Below are 20,527 nucleotides of genomic sequence, written 5' to 3' on the forward strand. Positions count from 1 at the left end.
TGTACGAAAAATAAATAGTAGGCAGAGGTGTTACCAAAAAGGCTGTTTTGTTTAGGGGAATTAGTATATTAACCTTTTGGAAACTTTTAGGACCATAGGCTGGATAACAAGACAGCGTAGAGCAAAGAAATCCCTTGTTTAGCTTAAGGAGGAGACTGGGAGAAAGGTAACTTTCAATCAAAGATTATATTTTTATTACAAAACACACAAAGGTAAACCTAATACACATTTCTTGGTTCTAGTACTTGAAAAATGTACCTAGTTTTTATGGTGGGTGCATGTGCTATGTATTTGTGTATCCAAAAGGAATTCAGAAACGGATAGATTGTAGGGAAGTATTTTAGGGGTTTCTTAATCTGCTAAACCCAGTTTGCTAACTCAAGATGGGGGAAGAAGGGAGGAATAGATAGGATGGAAGGGAAAGAGTTTTAGACGCAAGATATATTTACCTGTCCTGGGAGCAGTTGGATGGGAAAGAGTCCTAGGAAGGACCACTCCCGTGGGAGGGCAGCCAGAGAGAGAGAGACATGTGCTCTGAGCTTACTCTTAAGGGATTGTCTGACCTGGAAGCTAACCTAAACTGACCGGAAGTATCCCAGAGCTGTGCACATGCTCAGTATACACACAGGTACACGTGGAGTATGTAAAAAAAGGTGGAAGGGTCCAGAAATCAGCTATCAGCAAAGCCTGACTCTGGGGGAGGGGGGAGTAGCTTGCTTCCTGTTGCTACTGGATTTTGGAGATGTAGCTTAATTTAGTTAACAATAGGTGATAGACTTTGCTGCCAAGGTCCTCTTCCCTTAAGGTGTTTGCATATTCAGTGATTGACTTAAACAATAAAGACATTTCCAGTGTCTCTAGAGAAAATGAGTCTTTCAGACTGAAGGTGGCCAACAACATGAGAAATGAGTGAGCTTAGGATTTGACTCCTTTTGTGGCCTGTAAGAGAAGTTTTAGGCCTGCATTTTAGTCCAAAATACATAACCAGATATAAAAACACACCTTGGAAGGGAAAAGGGGACTTTCACGTAACAGAGGGGCCTGCAAATGATGGTGACCATGATGGCGGTCAGGAGCTTGAGCAGTTGGCCCGCCATGTTTTCAGCCGAGGTCACACACTCTCCTGCATGCCATTTTTGATCTGCTGTGCCATAGACCTCAACAAATTCAAGGCATGCAAAATGAGTAAGGACCCAACCCTACCCAGCCTTCCAGCACTGATGCAGCCATGCCGGTGGGGTGTGCACTGCATCCTGTGGTGAAGGGGCAGTCGCAGAGGCCCACAGGGAATATGTGTTCCCTTACCTTGGGGCTGATTCAGTGCGGCAAAGTTGGATAGGGTTGGGTCCTAAGAGCCCAATCGTATGCATGTCTACTCAGAAGTAAGCCCCATGGTAGTCAGTGGGGCTCACTCCCAGGTAAGTGAGGATAGGGTTGAGCCCACATTCACCTTGCACTGGAAAAAAAGTCTGACTACAAAGCAGGATGTTACGGGTGCTGTGGAGGTGAGATCTTTTGACTTGCTTTTCTTTCAAATAAAACATGGGTGTTGCTGGCTGGCAAGTGTACCTTTGGGACCTTCATACAGACACTTTGTTTCCTCCCCACTGAACAGGCCTCCAACTTCAGTAACTGGAGCGACAGGCTCAGAACTGGGACGCATCACCTTTGTGTTTGAGACCATCTGCTCGGCAGAGTGTGTGCTGCACTTCATGGTGGTGAGCGAGATCCAGGGGTGGGGGACAAAAGGACATGTCTGGTATTCTGCACATGGTTTTTATAACTGTCAGACACATGATTATGGCTGCAATCCTGCACACGCTTACCTGGGAGTAAATCCCATTGAGCTCAGCAAGGCTCACTTCTGAGTAGACGTGCATAAGGTTGCACCAGCTGAAATAGTTTGATGGTCATTGTGAGCAAACTCAGCTTGCCTTCTGTAGGCACGTGTATGTGTCTGCACACAAATGGAGAGCCCTTCCTCCTCCATTTGGAGGCTCTTTCAAGGTGCAAAGATGATCCAAGTGTTTCAGCGATGATGAGATATAGACATGTCCCTTTTCACCTGATGGGGCATCTTGGACAATGCACGTCCCGTTCCAGGTTTCCAGCTGTTAGAGAAGTTCCGTACTAATGGTGGCTCTCCTGTGAGTGATGCCAGGGCCAGCTGTCTTCACATAGATTAAAGTAACATTGAATAGGGCTTGAACTTGGTCATTGTTCAGTAAGTTGATCTGGAATTTGGTCAGGTTATATCTCTCCCCAGATATATTCTTTGTGCCAAATTGCACACTTATAGTACAGCTCATTTTCATTTTATACTGAATAGACTTTTCAGATTGTACCATGCTAGAACATGGAGAAGGACTGACTGGAACTAGGAGATAGATTGCATTCCTATTTCCCCACATCTGTGACAGAGGTGAACATCTTCTTCTTTGGGAACTTCCTGAACTTCCTGAATTCCTGAACATCCAACTCAGTGGTGGCTGGCAAGAATCACTAGTCTTCCAGATTGTCATCGGTTGATAAGGGGTCACTGATGTTACCAGTACATACTTGGAGTTATGTAGGAAAGAGATGAGGGGGGAGCCTCCAAAACATGGAATCCTCACCTCTGGAACTGCTAGTGACTAACACTTAAGTAAAGCGTTTCTGACCACAGGGGGCCAGACTCAAGGCCTCATCCTTGTAGTCAGTGACGTAGCTATGACATCTGACATGTAGGGCCATGATGTTGAGGAGCACCCCCTGGAGGTGCCTTACCTGGAAGTAACTGCAGTGATGTGATGATGTCACCACCAATTACTTCTGGATTTATGGCATCCTTGCAGCAATTGTGACCTGAGTGCCTGCGGGGTGTGTGTGTGTGCTCTGCCTCAGGATTTGCGGTTGGGGGTGTAGGTTGGCATCCCCTCAAGGTATGGTACCCAAGGCAATGTACCCCCTGCCTGCTTTAGCTACGCCACTACTTGTAGCCCAAGCAAGGACACACCTAGGACTTCTGTGCTTCTCCTGACAAGGGAGGATTGGCTTGCTTGTGTTCGGCACGCACACTCCTGCTCCCTGAGATGGCTTATTTGGCCATTTGCTTTCAGGGTATCAATAAAAAGAACACAAATATGGTGGAGTCGTGGAGTGGGACGAAGGAGAAGCAGTCGTACACACACACCATCTTCAAGAATGCGACTTTTACCTTTACGTGGGCTTTCCAGAGAACAAACCAAGGCCAAGATGTAAGTTCTGGGCATTTGCTAAACTGCAGCTTGTGACATTCAGATGGTCAGGTGGGTGATCTGCTGGAGCCTGTGGTTCACTTCATGGTGGAGGGAGGTTACTGACCCTCCTGCTCAGTCGCATGTGTGTCTTTCTCATCCACCTGCACCTGTGAACGGGCCTTGCGGATCAGGGTGCTTTTAACAAAACAGGAGGTGCACACAGCGAGAGCTCCTGGAACTTGGATGTGGGAGGCTGAGGCTCACTGCTGTACTCTGGAGCTTGAGTGGTTTTGGATAAGTGCCTGTCTCTGCCTGACTGAGACAAGCTGGTCAGAAAACACAGCTCAGGGCTGCTTGGTCAAAAGGGAAGATCTAGAATAATAAATGGAACGAGGGGAGGACTGTGCTGATGCCTGGAATGCCCCATGGCCAGGCTTGGGTGTGCAGCTTCCTCTCGGAAGGCAAAGGGGCAACTTGGGGAGTTGGGAAAGCTCGAGGTAGGGACCTAGTCTCTGTCCTTGCAGGGGACTCTGGAGAACACTATGTGAGCTGCCCGAGAATTTCCCAAATAAAATAAAATAAATGTTCATGCAGGAAGGACTTGGAAAATAGTTTGCTCAGAGACAACCTTTCCCAACATTCATTCCCGTCGTACCGTTTTGTGTGGTCCACCTATTGGAAGTAACTGGCGATGATGTCATCACCTGTCACTTCCAGCTTGGGAAGCCAGATGTGGTGCAACAAGCACTGGCAAGAGGGTCAAGGCAGACGGGAGGGCTTTTCCAGAGTGCCAAAAGGACTTGCTGGAGTTCTGCCTGCCAAGCAGAGCCTCCTACCACTGCATGTCCCGTTGCGTTGTTGGTCTAGCTGCCAGGCAGCAGGGGTCTGGGGGTCCTGCGAATACCACTGGACACCTCAAGTACCATCAGTAGTACAAGTACCACTGCTTGAGAAATGCTGCTCCTGGGAAAATGGCAGCAGGATCCCGGCACCTTTTCACTGCATTCATTCCCTGCCCAAGGACTGCAGTGGGCTTGCCCTGCGCCCCATGGCTGTCCTATTGTCACCATTGGCAATATCTGAGTAAATCCACCTTTGCCTGTCTCTTTGGATAGCCAGTCAGCCGGCCCAGACAGCTGATTCCCGCCTACATGACAGGACCTGGAAGCTGTGGCTTTTCAGAACTGACTGTGGTCTTTGTGCTTCTCAAGGATTTTATTGTCTGATGAGAAACCCTGTGGCCTGAGTGTCATGTGACATTAACAGCCAACCCTACTCAATCCCCCTGCTGTTTCTTCCAGAGCAGGAAGCTCCTCAGTGACATGGCCAAGATCTATTCCATCACTGTGACCAACGCCATGGACGGCGTCGCCTCGTCCTGTCGGGCCTGTGCCGTCGGCTCTGAGCAGTCAGGTTCCTCCTGCGTTCCATGCCCAGCTGGACACTACATAGACAAGACGACCAACCAGTGCAAGGAGTGCCCACCCAACACATACCTCTCCATCCACCAGATGTACGGCCAGGAGGCCTGTGTCTCATGTGGGCCCGGCAGCAGAAGCAACCAGGTAGACCTGACGTGTGTGAGCAGATGCACCTGGAAAGAGGGACCAGGAAGGAGAGGAGAGGAGAGGAGAGGAGAGTTTTCAGGCTGTCAGTAGATTTGGATCTACTGTGACTCTTTCTACCACAGTGGCCAACCAGGTGCCCCAGAACTGGTTCAGGAGGGGAAGTGGGATCAGCGGTTCCAGCAGAAGCCGTATCCTGTCCTCTTTCCCTGTGATCTGCTGACACGGGTCAATGCAATATCACTGGTTCAGGTTTGAGTTGACCTGTGGTGGCTGCCCCTTGCACTCTCCCCCTTCTCCATTACAACCCCCCCCGCCTTCCCCCCCCTTCACTGCCTGGCATGGAGCTTACCCGCTCTAGTGTGCATCACAGTCTGCACCGGTGCCAGTGGCACAATGCAGCCTTCCCACTGGAGCCACTAGCTTATATGTGGTCACAACATACTTTGCAGCACGTTTGTGACAGCGCACGATGGCGGAGCAGCCGCTCTGCTGGCATCAGGTGAGTGCAGGACTGTGCCATTAGTGCAGGATTGGGCTGCCTGGATGCAGCACGCATGACACACGAGACCAAAAAGGTGTCTGGCTGTCCTACAGCTTTGGGTGTTCTTTTCCAAGGACCACTCTGCCTGCTTCAGCGACTGCCTGCTCTCCTACGTCAGGGATAATCGGAGCTTGATCTACGATTTTAGCAGCCTGAGCCAGGCGGGTTCCTTCATGAACGGACCGAGCTTTACGGCAAGAGGAACAAAATTCTTCCATTTCTTCAACATCAGCCTGTGTGGAAATCAGGTGATTGTGAGTGGGGGCAAAACTGGCCAGAGTTTGCCACGATGCTCCTCCAAGGGGCTGCTGGCTCTTGAATGCCATTTTCCCCTAAAAGAGCCTGGCAGCCACAGTCCAGGGTTATTCAGTGTCTCTTATGAGAGTGTCTAGTGAAAATTGTGGCAGTGCTGGTCATGTGAAGCAGCATATCATGCCTCTCCCCTTCCTTGGATTTTGTTTCCACCCCACCACCTAATCTTCCTCCACTTCTGTAGCCTCCAAATGAAGCCACAAAATTGGTGCAGTCCTGGAATATATACCTATATATATATATGTCCTTGGGGGAACAGTCCTTGGGGGAGTCTCATTCTACTTTGCTACAGTCAGTATTTTCATTCAGCAAAGCTGAAGAATGTTTTGTGTTGCCTTGTTTAAGTTTAATTAAATTTTTGTGCTTGTCACTCTAATGAAATCTACCCACCATTCTGTCTGCTCTGTCAGTTAAAGGCACCTTCCTGTTCTCTAAATTTCTGCTTTATGCCTCAGTGTATCATTATCTGAAAGCCAAAATACACTAATGGATTATGCCTTGCAAGGAAGCAACATGCATCCTGGATGAACAGAAAGAAAACACTGTTCCCCAGCACTGGTTCTGACTGAATCGATGTCAGAGGGGGCTGAGTATGGCATTTGGCAGTCTGCAGGGGAACGAAATTGGCTCTCTCTTCAGTCTTGCAGCTTAATTTTTGCAGATTATTTCCTTAATTTGTTGGCAAATTAGCTTCAAGTCACAGTGAGCAGCGCATGACCTCTGATCCGCAAGGATGTTAGAAAATCCTTCATGAAAGCAACACATTTATTATCCCTTTTCTCATTCCACTTCCCCAGGGAGAAAAGGTGGCAATTTGTGCCGACAACATCACAGATGTCACGCTGAAGGACATGGTGGCGGAATCAGAGGATTATTCCAACGTGGTGAGGGCTTTTGTCTGCCAGGCGACCATCATCCCACCCGACAGCAAGGGGTTCCGCACCGCTCTGGCTCTGCAATCCAATAGTTTAGCCGACACGTTCCTTGGTAAGAGCTTAAGTCTTCTGCTTGTTCTGATACAGACCGAGCTGCTCCAGAGCTGAGAGAAGGGGATCGGGGCTGGTGGTGATGGTCCAACCCAGTGGTGATGCTTCTCAGTCTGCAAAGCTGCCATTTGAGGGAATGTGTCAGAAGCTGTTTTTACACCTCTGAGGAGAGAAGGCTCCCTCGTTGATGTCTGCGCCTCACCACCAGCAGAGCTTAACCTAGTGAAGCGGCACCAGGGCCCACCGCAGGGGGCCTCTCCTCCTCTCCTCTTATACTGGGTCCTTACACACCTTGGATACAGGAATCACCCGTCTACTCCACCGGGGGTCCCTCAGCCGCCCGAGTTGCCTCAGAGAGCCGGACGGACAGCCCCGGTGGTTCTCCTTGTCACTGTGGGGCCCTCTTGTAAGACCAGACAGGACTCCACTCCTCAGAGGTTCCCAAGAATGCTCTTCCCCGGTCTTGTCCTGTGGCATGAAATGCCCAAATTCCTGCTTTGTCAAATGCCAGATTCTGCTTGAATCACTGAGCCCCCACCCTCTCTGTGACCAGAGCCCTGCCAGTTGGCCAGTGGGTGGACTGGCCCCTGTCCCTACAAAATGAAGCTCCACAAAATGGGTGTTTTCTCCCTTCAGACTCTGGTTGAAGAGTCTGACACCCCTGGCTGAAGCCAACCAGCTCCTGTGTCTGGTCTCCACCTGCTACAGTTTGCTCTCCTGCCAGGTAGCTCCAAAGAGCTCCTTGGGCACACCCTGTGGAATCTCTGACATTCTCCTTTCATGTGGAAGATCCATCGCCTGCTTTTTGGTCTTTGAGGGAGGGTTGAAAACTGGTTTGGGGATGTGGTGTGGGGGATCTGTCACTCGACAAGAAGAAATCAGAGAGCCCAGAGTGCAGCACGCCCCAGGGAGCTTTTTGGAGCCCAGCCTGAAGCTGTGACTGGTGGAAGTCAGCTGGCCCTCCTTGACGGAGGGCTGCACTGGAGCCAGCCCCAATGTGGGCCGTGCGATGAAGGCCCCTGCATGGGCCCCACCAATGCCCTGAGTGCTTGTGTGTCAAGCTGAACAAAGGCCTGTTCTCACGGACACGTCATAGGAACGCGTCAGCTGGGTGCCCTGATGGAGGGGCGACATGCAACACCAGATGAACTCCAGATTGGCCCAGAGGAATATGGTGGGTGGATGATGCATTGACTGGAGTGGACAAGATCACGGCCAGCTCTCCCACCAGCCCTCGTGCCTGCAGTGTGTCATACAACCTTTTTGCCTTTCAGGAGCCACCACTGAAACAGCACTGGGAAATATCAATGTGAAACCAGGAATGTTTGGGCGTTTGGAAGGGAAGATTCCCGACGTACATTTCTATTACAAGTAGGTCATGCTGTCTCTGCAGAGTGCATCAAGTGTTTCTCTTTGTACAGCAAATGTGAATGTTTACATCCATGGGGGGGGGGGGAGGATTTGTGGTGAAAGGGTTCAGGGCGGAGAAAGCACCCCTTGCTGGGACTGAGATGGGCACTTGCCACGAGGAGGGGCAAGAGAGCAGCTACCTCGCCCCGCTGTGTCATGTTGTCTTGCCCCCCCCACACCCTCCCTTTCCAATGAACGTTGTATAGGAAATGTTTACAAAGCAGGTTGTTCAAAAATGCCTGCAAATTCCAACTCTCATGGAATTTTCTGTGCTCCAACCTGGGACTAAGATGGAATAAGGTGGCCTCCCCTGGTGCATTTCATGTTCATCCTGCCTTCCCTACAAGGGGTTCTGGGAGGAAGAAGAGTTTGAGGCACTTTTCAAAGAGAAAGCTGTCAGAGTGGTTTACAGGTGGGACCACGGGAAACCCAAGGGAAACCAGAAGTGATGTATTAATGCCTTTTAAGGCATTCTGAGGCCTGGGGAAGCCCTCTTGAGGCCCAGGGCTCCCATTCTGAGACCTGTGGAAGCCCTTTTTGCCTCTGTGGGTCATTCTGAGGCCTGCAGAGGCAGCGGGTGGGTCCCACGCTGCCTCTGTGGGCTTCAGAAAGCCCTTCAGAGTGAACCAGAGCAAAGGTCTTGTCCCCTTTGGAAAGTTCAGGTGGGGCCTGAGTCTGGCTTAATGCAGATCCAGGGGACCTGCGTAGAGCCAGAACCACGAATACAGGATCCATGAATATGGAGGCCCCACCTGTATATAGGAAAGAAAAGGGTTCCCTGAGCTCAAGGGACTCACAGTGTCAATGAAAAGAGACACAAGGAGTCACCGACCCCTGCGGAAGAGGCAGTGCTCTGGTGATGGTGAGCTGGTGCCTCTCCTTCTGCTTGGAATCAGAGAACCGTCTCTTGAACAGGGACCCCTTTGCCCAGGTAACAGGGGTGTCTGGTCCCCCCCCTTTTAGCCTCACAACAGCTCCATGAGACAGATCAGGTTTACTCACTGGGTGAGGCGGAGGTGGCTGAGTCATGGGGGAGGGAGCCTCTTTGGACAAACAAGGACAAACATTTCATAAGCAGCTAAAAAGATAAAAACAAAGCTTACCGAATTCCCTGCAGGTCTTCTGGACCGACGGCCACCTGTGAAAATGGACGGGCTTCTGTCGTGACAATGAGGTGTGACCCTGCCAAGCCTGGCAAGGGCGACATTTCCGTTCCCAGGTACTCATTACAGTGCTGGCTGGAATACAGGGTGGCAGGTGTGCCTCTTTTCTCCTGGAAGCAGTTGGAGGGCCTGTTGCAGTGCCTCAGATGGGTTGCCGAAGGAAGAACCAACCACCTGTTTGGCTTTTGGTTCAGTGAGGACCTGTGGGTGGGGGTGGATGGATAGATGGATGGAGCCCATCCTTCCTGCCCAGGGCCTTTCGCCATGTATGTTTCAGCTGTGTTTGAATATGCTGGCGCAAGGAGCTTGAAATGCTGCCCTTCTGGTCAAGCAGGACTGGAACCAGCACTGCCCTGGGCACAGACCAGTTGAGCCTAAGCAACGAGGCCTGTGTTCAGCGCCCCCTTGGCCCCACCTTCTCCCCACAGAGCAGGCTGCTTTTCTCTCTGGGAGGTCAGGGTCAGAACTCCAGCTCAGCCTGCCAGTCCAAGCACCCTTTTAGTGCTGCAAGGAGTCGTGGGAGTTGAGCAGGCAGTCCAGCTCCCTTCCTTGGTCTCCCACTCACCTGAATTGCACCCTGTCACAAATGATAGAGGGATATGAGTGGGGGGGGAGGGTTACACCTCAAAATGATAATACGGCCAGGTTTTTTCCCTGTGGTGAAACTCAGCTGGATGTGGCCACCATCTGGTCAGAGTGAGATTTAGCCACAGTCTGACTAGAGTCACTCTGTTCTGCATTTGCCAGAATGTAGTAAAAGATGTGCTTGGTTCTGCAACTGTGAGTGTGCTCTGACTCATGCGCAGACTGGTGCAGAAAACACCCCATGTCTGCAAGTGGTTTGGTGAGAAGCCAACTCGTTGGTGGTGTCAGCTTGTTTGTGAATCTAACCCACTTCTCTCCTCTTCTAGTCCATGCCCTGCAGGAACCTGTGATGGGTGCACTTTCTACTTCTTGTGGGAAAGTGCAGAAGCCTGTCCTCTGTGCACGGAGCAGGACTATCATGAGATCGAGGGGGCTTGTAAAAAAGGGCACCAGGTAATGAATAGGTTGCATCATGGCCATGCGGGGGCTGGAAACATAACTGGGCTGCTCCCAAATGTTCCCTTGGAGGAGAGGAATCTCTGTATGCAATTCATAGAATCCATATAATTCTAACAATCCTCTCACTTTGTCAGAGGGGGCCGTCTGAATGTGCTGCCACCAGCAGAGGTGAGGGGGTAGTGGCTAGAAATAGGGCCTTCTCAGTGGTGGCTCCTCATTTGTGGATTTCACTCCCCCTAGAAGTAAGAATGGCTCCCTCTCTGAAGACCTTTCAGCAGGGTCTCAAGACCTTTTTATTTAAGAAGGCTTTTGACTGATATTATGGGCTGGTGTTTCCATCACGGGTAACAAGCTGTGAGACGTGCCTGCCTCAGAACACCAGGTGTAAGGGAGGGCACCGGGATGCAGGTCTGTTGTGGTCTTGTGTGCTCCCTGAGGCGCCTGACGGGCCACTCTGGCCTGATCCAGCAGGGCTCTTGTGTGCTTGTTCTTGTGACACAAGCACTTCTTTTTCTGTATTCTGCAGGAAACATTGTATGTGTGGAATGAACCAAAGCTCTGCATCAGGGGCGTTTCCTTGCCTGAGAAAAAGATGACAATCTGCGAGACGCTGGACTTCTGGCTGAAGGTGGGGGCAGGTGTTGGGGCATTCACAGGGGTTCTGCTGGTGGCCTTGACCTGCTACTTCTGGAAGAAGAACCAAAAGTAAGTCCAGGGTCTCTGCGTGTGCGCACCCTCAGCTGCTGTGCAGTGACAGATGTGAGGCCTGCAGGGCTGCCACGTGTTCTGAGCCCCTCCCCTTTTGCTTACCTGTCCACCCAGAATGTGCTTACCTGAACACACAGGAGCAGATCCTGGCCATTGTGTCATTCGTGGTGGGTGCCCTGCAGCTCTTGGTGTGTCAGGCTCCTGGTCTGCAGGCCAGAAAAAATCAGACCCCCATGACCCCGATATACTCTCAGGGAACCTCTCCGCTGTTGATGGGAAGGGCCTCCCCCTGCCTTTCTGCTCGATGGCACAGCCACAAACGTTTAGGGAAGGGGAGCAGTGACTGGCAGGTAGCAGTAAGCCCAGTGTGAAGAAAGGTCTGCTCAGGGGGCACTCAGCCCACCTTGGATTAGGGACCTACTTTCCAAGGACAGGCTCTCATCGCCCCCTCTCTAGGCAGGACAAATACGCACGGCCTGCTCATATACAGGATTTCCCGGTCAGGTCCTTGAATCTCAGGCAGCTGGTCTAGGAAAGGTCCATGCCGAGACTCTGGAGAGCGGCTGACTGTCAGGGATTGACAGACCTGCTTGCGTCAACAGACCCGTTGCTCCAGGGGCCAGGCGAAGGCAGTGTCTGGCGTCTTTCTGGGCTTCTCTAGCAACAGGATCAAACAGCAGAGAATGTTGCCAGGGACACTCGGTGAGGCTCACGGCCTGTGGCCAAAGCGCTTCTGGTGTGGAGGAGCCATGTGCACTTGCTTGATTCAGAGTCTGAGAATAGTGTAGTTTTGAAAGCTGGAATGGGGTGAAGTTGGCCATGACCAGTTCTTGATGCTGTGTGAGAAGACGGCGTGTTCTTGTGCAGGCCAAAGCCCCATAGTCTGCTTTTCTGCTTTCAGGTTGGAGTACAAATATTCCAAGCTGGTGATGACGGCAAATGCCAAAGAGTGTGAGCTTCCGGCCGCCGACAGCTGTGCCATCATGGAAGGGGAGGACAATGATGAGGAAATTGTCTACTCAAACAAACAGTCACTCCTGGGAAAACTCAAGTCACTGGCCACCAAGGTGAGCATTCCTGTTCCCACAACAGCTGCGTGGTGTCCTCGCTCGGCAGGGGTTCTCTCTCCAACCTGCAAAATGCCACAGCAACACGAATGGTCCAGTCCCCTTCCTGGCAAATCCCAGTGTACCACTCGGTGCACCATTGCAAAGACCACCCTGCGGCTGCAGAAGCCCCTCTCCACCAGCGATTGCAGCAGCTGGAAAGCCGTGCGCCACTGTCATTGGGGTGCAGACCAGCTGACCCCCATCAGAGAGGCAGGAAAAAGAGTGGGGGAGGAATGGGGGTGAGAAGCAGCAGGGTCAGCAGCCACCAGACCCTGAACCCCCCTCCTGCGGTGGCTGCGCCGCCAGTGGCTGCCAAGCTCTGTGCTGGCAGAGCTCGGAGGAGTCCCTGGGCGGAGGGCAGTGGCAGCTGGAACACACGGGAAGCCCGGCCCCTCCTCCTGCCGTTGACGAACCTCTCCCCGGCACACGTCGGATTCGGCAGGCATGGTGCTCTCAGCACTGTGGCCACCCAGGACTGGGCTGCTGGCACTTGCGCAACACTTTGCTAGTCTGTGCAGAACTCCAGGCACGTCCTTGTGCAGCCCTTAGAACCCCCTCGTTAGGGAAGGACTCGTAAACCTCGCACTGGCGCCAGGGGCCCTGGGCAGAAGTGCTGCTCTTCCTCTCGTTGCAACATCCTCTTGAGGCGTCCATCATTGATTGATTGATTGATTGACTGGATTTCCATTCCGCCCTTCTACCCAAAGGGCACCCAATCGTTGCTGTCAGGATGGAGGGCTCCAGGGTTGACCCTGCCTGGTGGCTCCTCAGCCAGTGCCTAGTCTGGTGGACTCCTGACATCCCCGGTGATTGTGGGGGTGTTGGGGCTGAGGCTGGGAGGGGCCATCTGCTGAGGGGGGGCAGTGAGGGCCATCCATCCATGAGGCCAACTGAAGCCGTTGCCGCAGGCTGGCAGGGTCCCTCCTATCCTCCACTGACCCTCCCCCCCACCCCTGAATTGGAAAGGGGATAAGGTGGGTGTGTGGTGGAGAGGAGAGTGGGAGGCCCGAGTGAGAGGGGAGCAGAGGCAGGCACATGTCCCGCACCGGCCAGGAGGGGGGCCTCAGTCCTGTGAATCGGCCTCAGGCAATCACATGCTGTGGAGTAAACACGGCCCGCACCTGCTCAGGTCTGGATTCCTCACTTGCATCCCTGGCAAGTTCTGCTGCTACTGAATTTTCTGTTCACCAGCAGCAAAACCCTCAGCCCTCAGATGTAGTGGCAGCATCTCAAAGCGCCTTGTCTTTTGCACTGCAGGAGAAGGAGGATCGCTTTGAATCTGTTCAGCTGAAATCCTCAAGATCTCAAAATATATGAAGACTTCAGCCTGCCTTTGGGTCAGCAAACAGGATTTCTCTTTGGATGAGGCCACGTTACCAAAATGTTCTGGCAGATGTCCAAGGGATGGTCTCCAGAGAGAAACACTTAGTGAGCGAAGAGGAGAAAAGCCACGTCAGAGAAGGACAGAGAGAAACTGGCCGTACTGGGAGAAACTCTTGCCAAAAAATAAAAGAAAAATCAACGAAAAGGAAAACCAGCCGTTTTGGTCACAAGCTGGGGATGGAGCCCAACTCAGGGAGAGAGAAAGCGGGTGGCCAGTGACGTTTGGTGCCAGGGGAGGCAGGACATCCAGCTGGTGCCTCTCCAGACATGAACCTGACTGTTTGGTACCCCTCCACGGTACCCCAAAACCTGGCACCAGAGGCAGGTGGTCTTGTCCTGCCCAGAGTGGGAGAGAGAGGCTGGCTCTGCTTGTCATGTGCTGCTCAGGCTTGCCAGGCAACTCGGTTCTTTGCACCTCCTCAGCTTGTTCCCTTCGGTCTGCCTGGCTTACTCCAGAAAGGCTGGGAAGCTTCCTCAGAGCTGCTCCAGATACCTCCAGATGTGCTGCTGCTGCTGCTGCACTGAGCCTGCCTCGCACTCCAAGCCAGAAGTGATCAGTACCGGAAGGGAAGCAGCCTGGATGCCTGTCCCCGAAAGGAGCGGGCTTGTGATGTACACGGTGGAGTTTTGTCCAGTGTTCGAGATCCAGAGTGGAACCTGCCTCGCTCGATGCAACGCTTGGCTGAGCCAGTCGTGTGGGAGGCCTGGACAGGTCGCCCGAAAGGCTGTGTGTTCCCGGTTCTGACTCGAGACTTGGACTTCTTGGGGAAGCAGCAGCAGCAGCCTTGGGCCCTGCTGGTATGTGCAGGCCTGAGTGTGCTTGTGTGGCCAGCCAGCCCTTGGCCGTTTCAAGGAGAGGGCTTGCCACACACCTGCATTCCGAGCCAGATGGGTGGCCGCCCACAGCCACAGGCTGCATTGATTTCAGGCACACCATCGCAAAGAGAGGGCTTGTTGTGCCTCATGGAAACTGCTACTGACAGGTGGGCCTGCTCCGAGGAATTGCCCTCACACGTTGAAACACAACACATGAAGGCAGTTCCTTGGAGCAGGCCCACCTGTCAGGAGGAGTGACTCTCCCACGATTTCACGAGTCTGGGCTCACAAGTGGGCACACGATTTCACGAGTGGCTCAGCACAGCTGCCTCCATCTTTGTTTCCACGAAGGCCCTTGGGGAGGCTGCCCCCTCCCCGTGTCCTGCCAGGGTCATGCAGACCATCAAGGAGTTCTCTGCTGCTGAACCAGTCCCTAACTTCACAGCAAGCACCACAGGCAGGAGGTGGGCCTCAGCCTGACCCAGTGAACCTTTGCCTCACACATGGCAGGCAGGGTGATGCTCTGGGCTGGAAGGGCTGGGCCGCAAGCACTGCATTCAGTACGTTGGCCCCAGGCAGACCCAGTGATTACCTTTGCCTCACACTGGGCAGGCAGGGAGACACTGGGGAGGTCAACTGTTGGCTGGGAAGGGGTGGGCTGCACATGCCCCCAAGGCAGGCCCTGGTTTAGAGGGGGTCAGTCAGTGCTGTGGGTTCTGTTTCCATGGCCATAGAAGGAGGCAGGGCCTCAAGGAGGCTTATCGGGGGGGGGGAGGGTAGAGGAGGAAGCAGGTGCCTCCTCACTCCCTCCCCTCTCTGAACTGAATGGAGACTCAGCTGCCTCCAAGCAAGCCAGGACCCTTCCCAGATGGCTGGAGGAGCCCAGCAAGGGGTGCTGTGAGTACCACCAGGGGGGGCTCCCTCCTGTCTCCTGGGGAGTCCCACATTCAGGCACCAGCCAGAGGGAGGAAAGCCCCAGAGAGGCAGGCCGCTTGCTGTCTTAGCTCTGCTCAGCAGGAGTGCTTTTGCTTGCCAGGCCGCTGTCTGGAGGACAAGAGCCAAGGCGAATCTGGCAGACCCGCGCCCTGCGAGAATCTGCGCCCCTGGAGCGTTTCAGGCATCCCCTTTCTCAGTGGCTTTGGTGTTAAGCTGCAGGAACTCCCCTGAGGGTGGGCCTGCTCCTGTCATGAACACGGCATCAGATGTGGGCCACCGTTGTGCCAAAGTGCATCCGCATCAGTGGTGTTGCACTCAGGGGGGCCCACGTGCATCATCAGAATGGAATGGCCCATTAAAACCCTCAGATTAATGATCTGAGACAAGGAAGGGAGCCGAAGTGGCTGGACCCAGGAAAGATCCCCTCAGCCCCAAAGTCACTGGCCGCAGCACCACAGCACAGACCCCGGTGGACGGCCCAGGTGGGCCAAGCATGGCCTCTGGGGCAGGGTCAGTGGTAAGCCTGGCACAGGACCTGCGATTTCCAGAATGTCTGAACCGAGATAAGTGTCACTGAGGAGAAGGAAGCCCTGGTCGGGAGCAAGAGAGCGGGACCAATGCTGCGGGTGAGAAGCTGCGTTTAGAGACCTTCCCCTGAAGTGGGCGTTGGTGGGCTCTGCTTGTTTTTGCAGTCTGGCACGCATGAAAAGGCGTGAGGGCAAATCTGCTTTGGAAGCACTGAGGAGATGAGGTGGCCGCCCACAGTGTGGCTTTTGAGCGTAAAATGTTCCTTGCTGTGATGTCACAAAAGTCACTTGCCTTGAAACCAAACCAAATCTGGAACCTGCTGCTTTTTCAAAACTTGTCTCATGAGCCTCACATCGGATACGGAGTAATACGTCCTTGCCTTCCAGGTGAGAAGGGCAGTGGACTCACAGCAGAGTCCTATATATGTTTACTCAGAAGTAAGTCCCACTGTGTTCAGCAGGGCTGATACTCAGGTAAGTGTGTATAGGTTTGCAGCCATAGATTTCTTTGTAGGACCCAAGGCAGGGTTTTTCTGAGGTCGGATCTTTGCGTGGGCCATTGGCAGAGAGGCTGCCGCTGCTCTTACTTTGCTGTTGCTGAGAAACCTGCTGCCTTTCACCAGGGATGTGCGTTTTGGTGCCAAATGGCCCGCTTTCCTAAGCCTGACTGTTGAGGTCATCTTTCTTTTGGTGCATTTTGTGTAGCTGCTCAGCGACTTGGCTGTCGTATTTGCTGCGATGGTTTTGGACGTTGCTCCTGTTCACTGGATGTGGATTGTTGGGGCTGGGTCAGTCGGGCAACAGAATGGCTGCTTCTCCTTAGCACGTCCTGCTGGGGACTGCATTTCTCTGGGGAGTGCCATGTGTGGATTGGCCTCCACAGGCACAGCTGCAGTGACCTGCTTCCTGTCACAATATGGACACAAGCAAGGAAAACATGATGAACATGATTGTGGCAGTCGCACCTCACACTCTGCGTGTGATTGTGGCCCTGGTGCATTGGCTGGAAAGTCTTTTGCCTATTGCTCTGCATCAGCCCATTGCTCTGTCTAGCCTGGTGTTTCCTGTGACCCTCACTGCTGGCAGCTACCCGAGGCCCTTCTGAGTCCATTGATTGGAGACCCCTTTGACTACAGGTGGTGCTGGGAACTCAGCCAGGGACTTTCTGTGTGTGAAACCTGAGGCCCCTTTCCTGCAAAATGCAAAGCAGCTCTTGGCCCTTAAGGTTTGTTTTGTTTTTTTAACAAAGAAGCTTGTTTGCATTTCTGTGAATCTTTACTGCAAAGATATTTCTCAGCAGTCCTGATGTGACACAACACATTTAGTTGACATTCTTCTCCCTGGAACGTCTAGAATGTGGGCCTGGTTCTTCAGTGGCAAATGGAGATGTGGACATGACGGGCTTCTTTGGGTCTCATGCATGCCCTCTATTCCGGTTCTCTTCAAGCCAGAGAGCATTTGCTAGCACAGTGCGGGTTGCCAGTTTGTAGCCCCTTTCTAGAACATCCTTGAAATGGAGATTACTGCAAGGCAGTCCCATTTTCTGCCACTGGGCTGTCATTCCTATTATGTTTCAATGCCTTAAAATTTGAATTGGTTTTTGTCAATACTTGTGATTAAATCTGAAGGTCCCCTGACCTCCAGCAGCCCTGAACTGGATGCAGCAGAGGCTGCACTGGCCATGCTGCATCACAGCGTGGGAATTGGCTTCGGAGTGGGCTGTCACTCCCTGGAGAGTCTGCTGCCTGTCTCCTACTCTGTCCAAAGGTTGTAGGAGGGCGTTTGGAAAGTCATGTCAACTTTTGCCATGGACTATTTTCCGGTTCCTTTTTGGGAGCACTTTCCTGCCTGTGACTGCAGCTACTCAGCAGTCATTGATATATTTGGTTACTCAGTGCCAGGAAGCCCTGCAAACTTGTAACTGCCTTTCTCTCTTCCATGCCCTTTTAAGTTTCTTTAAGCAAGACATTTCATTTTTGGAACCACGTCAGTGATGCCTCTACAATGCATCTGAGTGGGGTTCTTGTCCCTGTCTCTGCATAATTATTGAAGGGGAAAATGTGCACGCTACCCTAGATGGGACTAATGTTCAATAGGGCCGAATGGAATATGGGTGGTTCCAGGAACAGCCACATCCTTTTTGATTCCACTCTGCAGGACCTGAGACACCAGCAAAGGACTCTTGAACTCCCCTTGCCTGTGAATAGCAAGTGAAGTGCAGCAAAAGTCCTGCGTTTCTTATGCAGTCCTCTGCTCAGGTGGGAGTGAGTAGCTGATCAGGTGATGGGGAGGGGCTCTCCCAAAGTCTCTTAGTCTCTTGCTGTGTGCATATGCCTGGAAGAGCCTTCCCTTGGCTCTCAACAGCCGTGCCTGATAAAGGGTCTGGGGTGCATAATGGTAGGGATGAAGGGCTATGTTGGGGCCAGGTGGGACATGCCTGAGACTGAACCCCCCAGACTGGCAATGGTCTGTCCCCAGCATAGTGTGCTCAGCAGTCACTGTTTGCAAGCAGAACAGACTCAGAGCTTAGATAAGCTATAACTTCAGCGGATGACAAAGCGGTACCCAGGTCGTGGTGAAATGGTGAGCTCGAAGGGTCAGGTTCTGGGGCCACAGGTTCAAGCTAGATCAACTCCTCTTGCAACTAGAGCTCTTCAGGAAAACATACTTGAACATTTTTCTAAAAGATTAGCCGGAGGCACTCCCAATGTTCTTGAGAAGCAGTTGTGCAGCTGGAATCGCTGTTGTGTCATGCGTAGCCATATTGATTATGATAACACTGCTGCTGTTTTAGTTTATTTGGAAGGGTTTGTTCAAACTCTTTATTTTAACTAATAAACGTCGGACGTGATAATTGCCAGGTGTCAGTGTGTCATTCCATCTACGGTCATCAGCCAACAATACTAAAAAATGAACACATCTGAGTGCACAGAAGATCCCAGCCTTGGAGGAACAAGTCATGTCACATTATATTGCAGGCACCTCTGGGCAGGGGCCTGAATTTTGCTTCTCTTACTCTTTAAAGTACCTTGTACACTGAATCTGCTAGGTAGATACTATTAGTAGTCTGCTTATACTGGATTTATAACCTTTCCCATTCCAAGGACTTGAAAAAAGTAAAATTATACTGCAGTATTTAATTGCTGTAATTATTGTATTTATGCATACTTTTCAGTCCAATCTGATTCCCAAAACAATTTAGGGCGCAATCCTAACCCACTTTCCAGCACCAACATAAGGGCTGTGCAGCTCCGAGGTCAGGGAACAAACACTTTCTTCCTTTGAGGAGGCCTCTGTGAGTGCCCCCCAACTACAGGGTGCAGCACACGTCCCATTGGCACAGCTATGCCAGTGCTGGAAAGTGGGTTATGATCTGAGCCTTAGAATGATTAAAAGCAATCACAACACTGATTATTCTGCCCCACCCCTCTCTGTTCATGACCACCAGAATCCGGTTTGAATCCAGCAGACTCCCATGCCTGTCTATTCATAAGAGCCTCCTGGATCAGGCTCAAAGCTCTTCTGCTCCAGATTGCTGCATTCCACAGTGGCCCTACAGGGGCCTCAGAGAGAAAACAGGACATCTGTATTCTACTGCCACACCCTTGCACCTGGAATTGTGAGTACTCCTGAGTAAGCCCCATTGAGTTCAATGAGACTCCCATGTATTGTGGAAAGATTCACCTATTCATTGCTTCCAGGAAAAATGTGCTCAGGCTGTGGCAAGCCTTTGGGGAAGGGAAGTCTATTTATTAAGTTTATCTACAAAAACATTATAGGCCACCCTTTGATCAGAGGCAGCCTGAAGGGAAACTGCTGGGAATGTTTCTTGGCGTAGCCTTAAAGTCCGGCTTTGTGGCATAAATGGTATAGGATAGGCGGTGGGGAAGGGGTTGGGGGGGGTCTCTTCTTGGGTGAGCTGGTCCAGGCTCCTGAGGGCTTTGCTTGTTATGACTAGTACCTTGAAGCAAGAGATGAGAGCAGCAGACACCACATCTGTCCAGTTCTGCAAGGGATGCTTCCTCTTCAGGACCAGAGCATCACTGCAGGTTGGTTGATCAACTGTACAGCATCCCCCCACCCATGAACCCAGGAAGCTTTGCAGATGACATGAGAACACTACAGGGGAACAATTCTTCTGCATATCCAAGGTAGTGACCACACCACATGGGGGGAGGGAGGCTTTTTGCAGTGATCACATAATGATCAAGATAATGGGCAGAGACAGCACAAGACCAGACAAGCCAAAAGGCCCCAGCCTCAGATGGGGAGGCCCCTTGATCCCTTTGCCCTCTGGCTGGTAGTAGGAGTGGTGGAGGAATTGCTGTTTGCTTCTTCAGAAGGGTCACCTGAGGTGGACCACCTTTGTCTGCTTGCAGGTGCAGCCTTGATAACTCCTAGCCCAGCCCCAAGACATCCACAAAGTTCACCACATTTTGGACCACTGAAGATGGCAACACTTTGCCAGGTTCAGCTGTCTTCACAAGGATGAATACCCTGTCCCCCCCCCCTAGGCTTTTCCTTGTTTGGAAAATTAACACCCCCCTCCCCCAGAAGCTTCTGTGCTGGTTCAGCAGCCTAGAGGTTGCACGAACCTCCTCCTGCTGTGGACATTGTCCTTTGCTTGAGCCACATTTCCAGGCATCCAAGTGCTGGAGGTGGGTGTGAGCCTAGTCTTTGGGCTAGCCAGGCCTCCTGCTGCCCAACCTGTCTGTTTTGTTACAGGGGTGGGATGGAGAGGCCAGCTGAGCTCCTCTCAACCACTGACCCTCAGTCCTCAGTTTCTCGGGTCAACCACAGGGGGCA

General features: G+C 52.2%; 1 protein-coding gene across 1 annotated transcript in view; it reads left to right on the plus strand.

Moving 5' to 3' along the window:
- ELAPOR2 (endosome-lysosome associated apoptosis and autophagy regulator family member 2) overlaps positions 1 to 14,245 on the plus strand; it is a 33,195-nt gene extending 18,950 nt beyond the window's left edge. The window contains exons 11-21 of the mRNA XM_066633556.1: positions 1,616 to 1,718; positions 3,099 to 3,236; positions 4,520 to 4,783; positions 5,402 to 5,575; positions 6,437 to 6,626; positions 7,900 to 7,996; positions 9,153 to 9,254; positions 10,110 to 10,236; positions 10,769 to 10,947; positions 11,852 to 12,017; positions 13,317 to 14,245. Coding sequence (XP_066489653.1) covers positions 1,616 to 1,718; positions 3,099 to 3,236; positions 4,520 to 4,783; positions 5,402 to 5,575; positions 6,437 to 6,626; positions 7,900 to 7,996; positions 9,153 to 9,254; positions 10,110 to 10,236; positions 10,769 to 10,947; positions 11,852 to 12,017; positions 13,317 to 13,376 — 1,600 coding nt within the window. The 3' untranslated portion in view covers positions 13,377 to 14,245. The remainder of the gene's footprint in view (positions 1 to 1,615; positions 1,719 to 3,098; positions 3,237 to 4,519; positions 4,784 to 5,401; positions 5,576 to 6,436; positions 6,627 to 7,899; positions 7,997 to 9,152; positions 9,255 to 10,109; positions 10,237 to 10,768; positions 10,948 to 11,851; positions 12,018 to 13,316) is intronic.
- The last annotated feature ends 6,282 nt before the right edge of the window (positions 14,246 to 20,527 follow it).

This window comes from Tiliqua scincoides, chromosome 7 (genome assembly GCF_035046505.1).
Source record: "Tiliqua scincoides isolate rTilSci1 chromosome 7, rTilSci1.hap2, whole genome shotgun sequence".
NCBI classification, from domain to species: Eukaryota; Metazoa; Chordata; class Lepidosauria; order Squamata; family Scincidae; genus Tiliqua; species Tiliqua scincoides.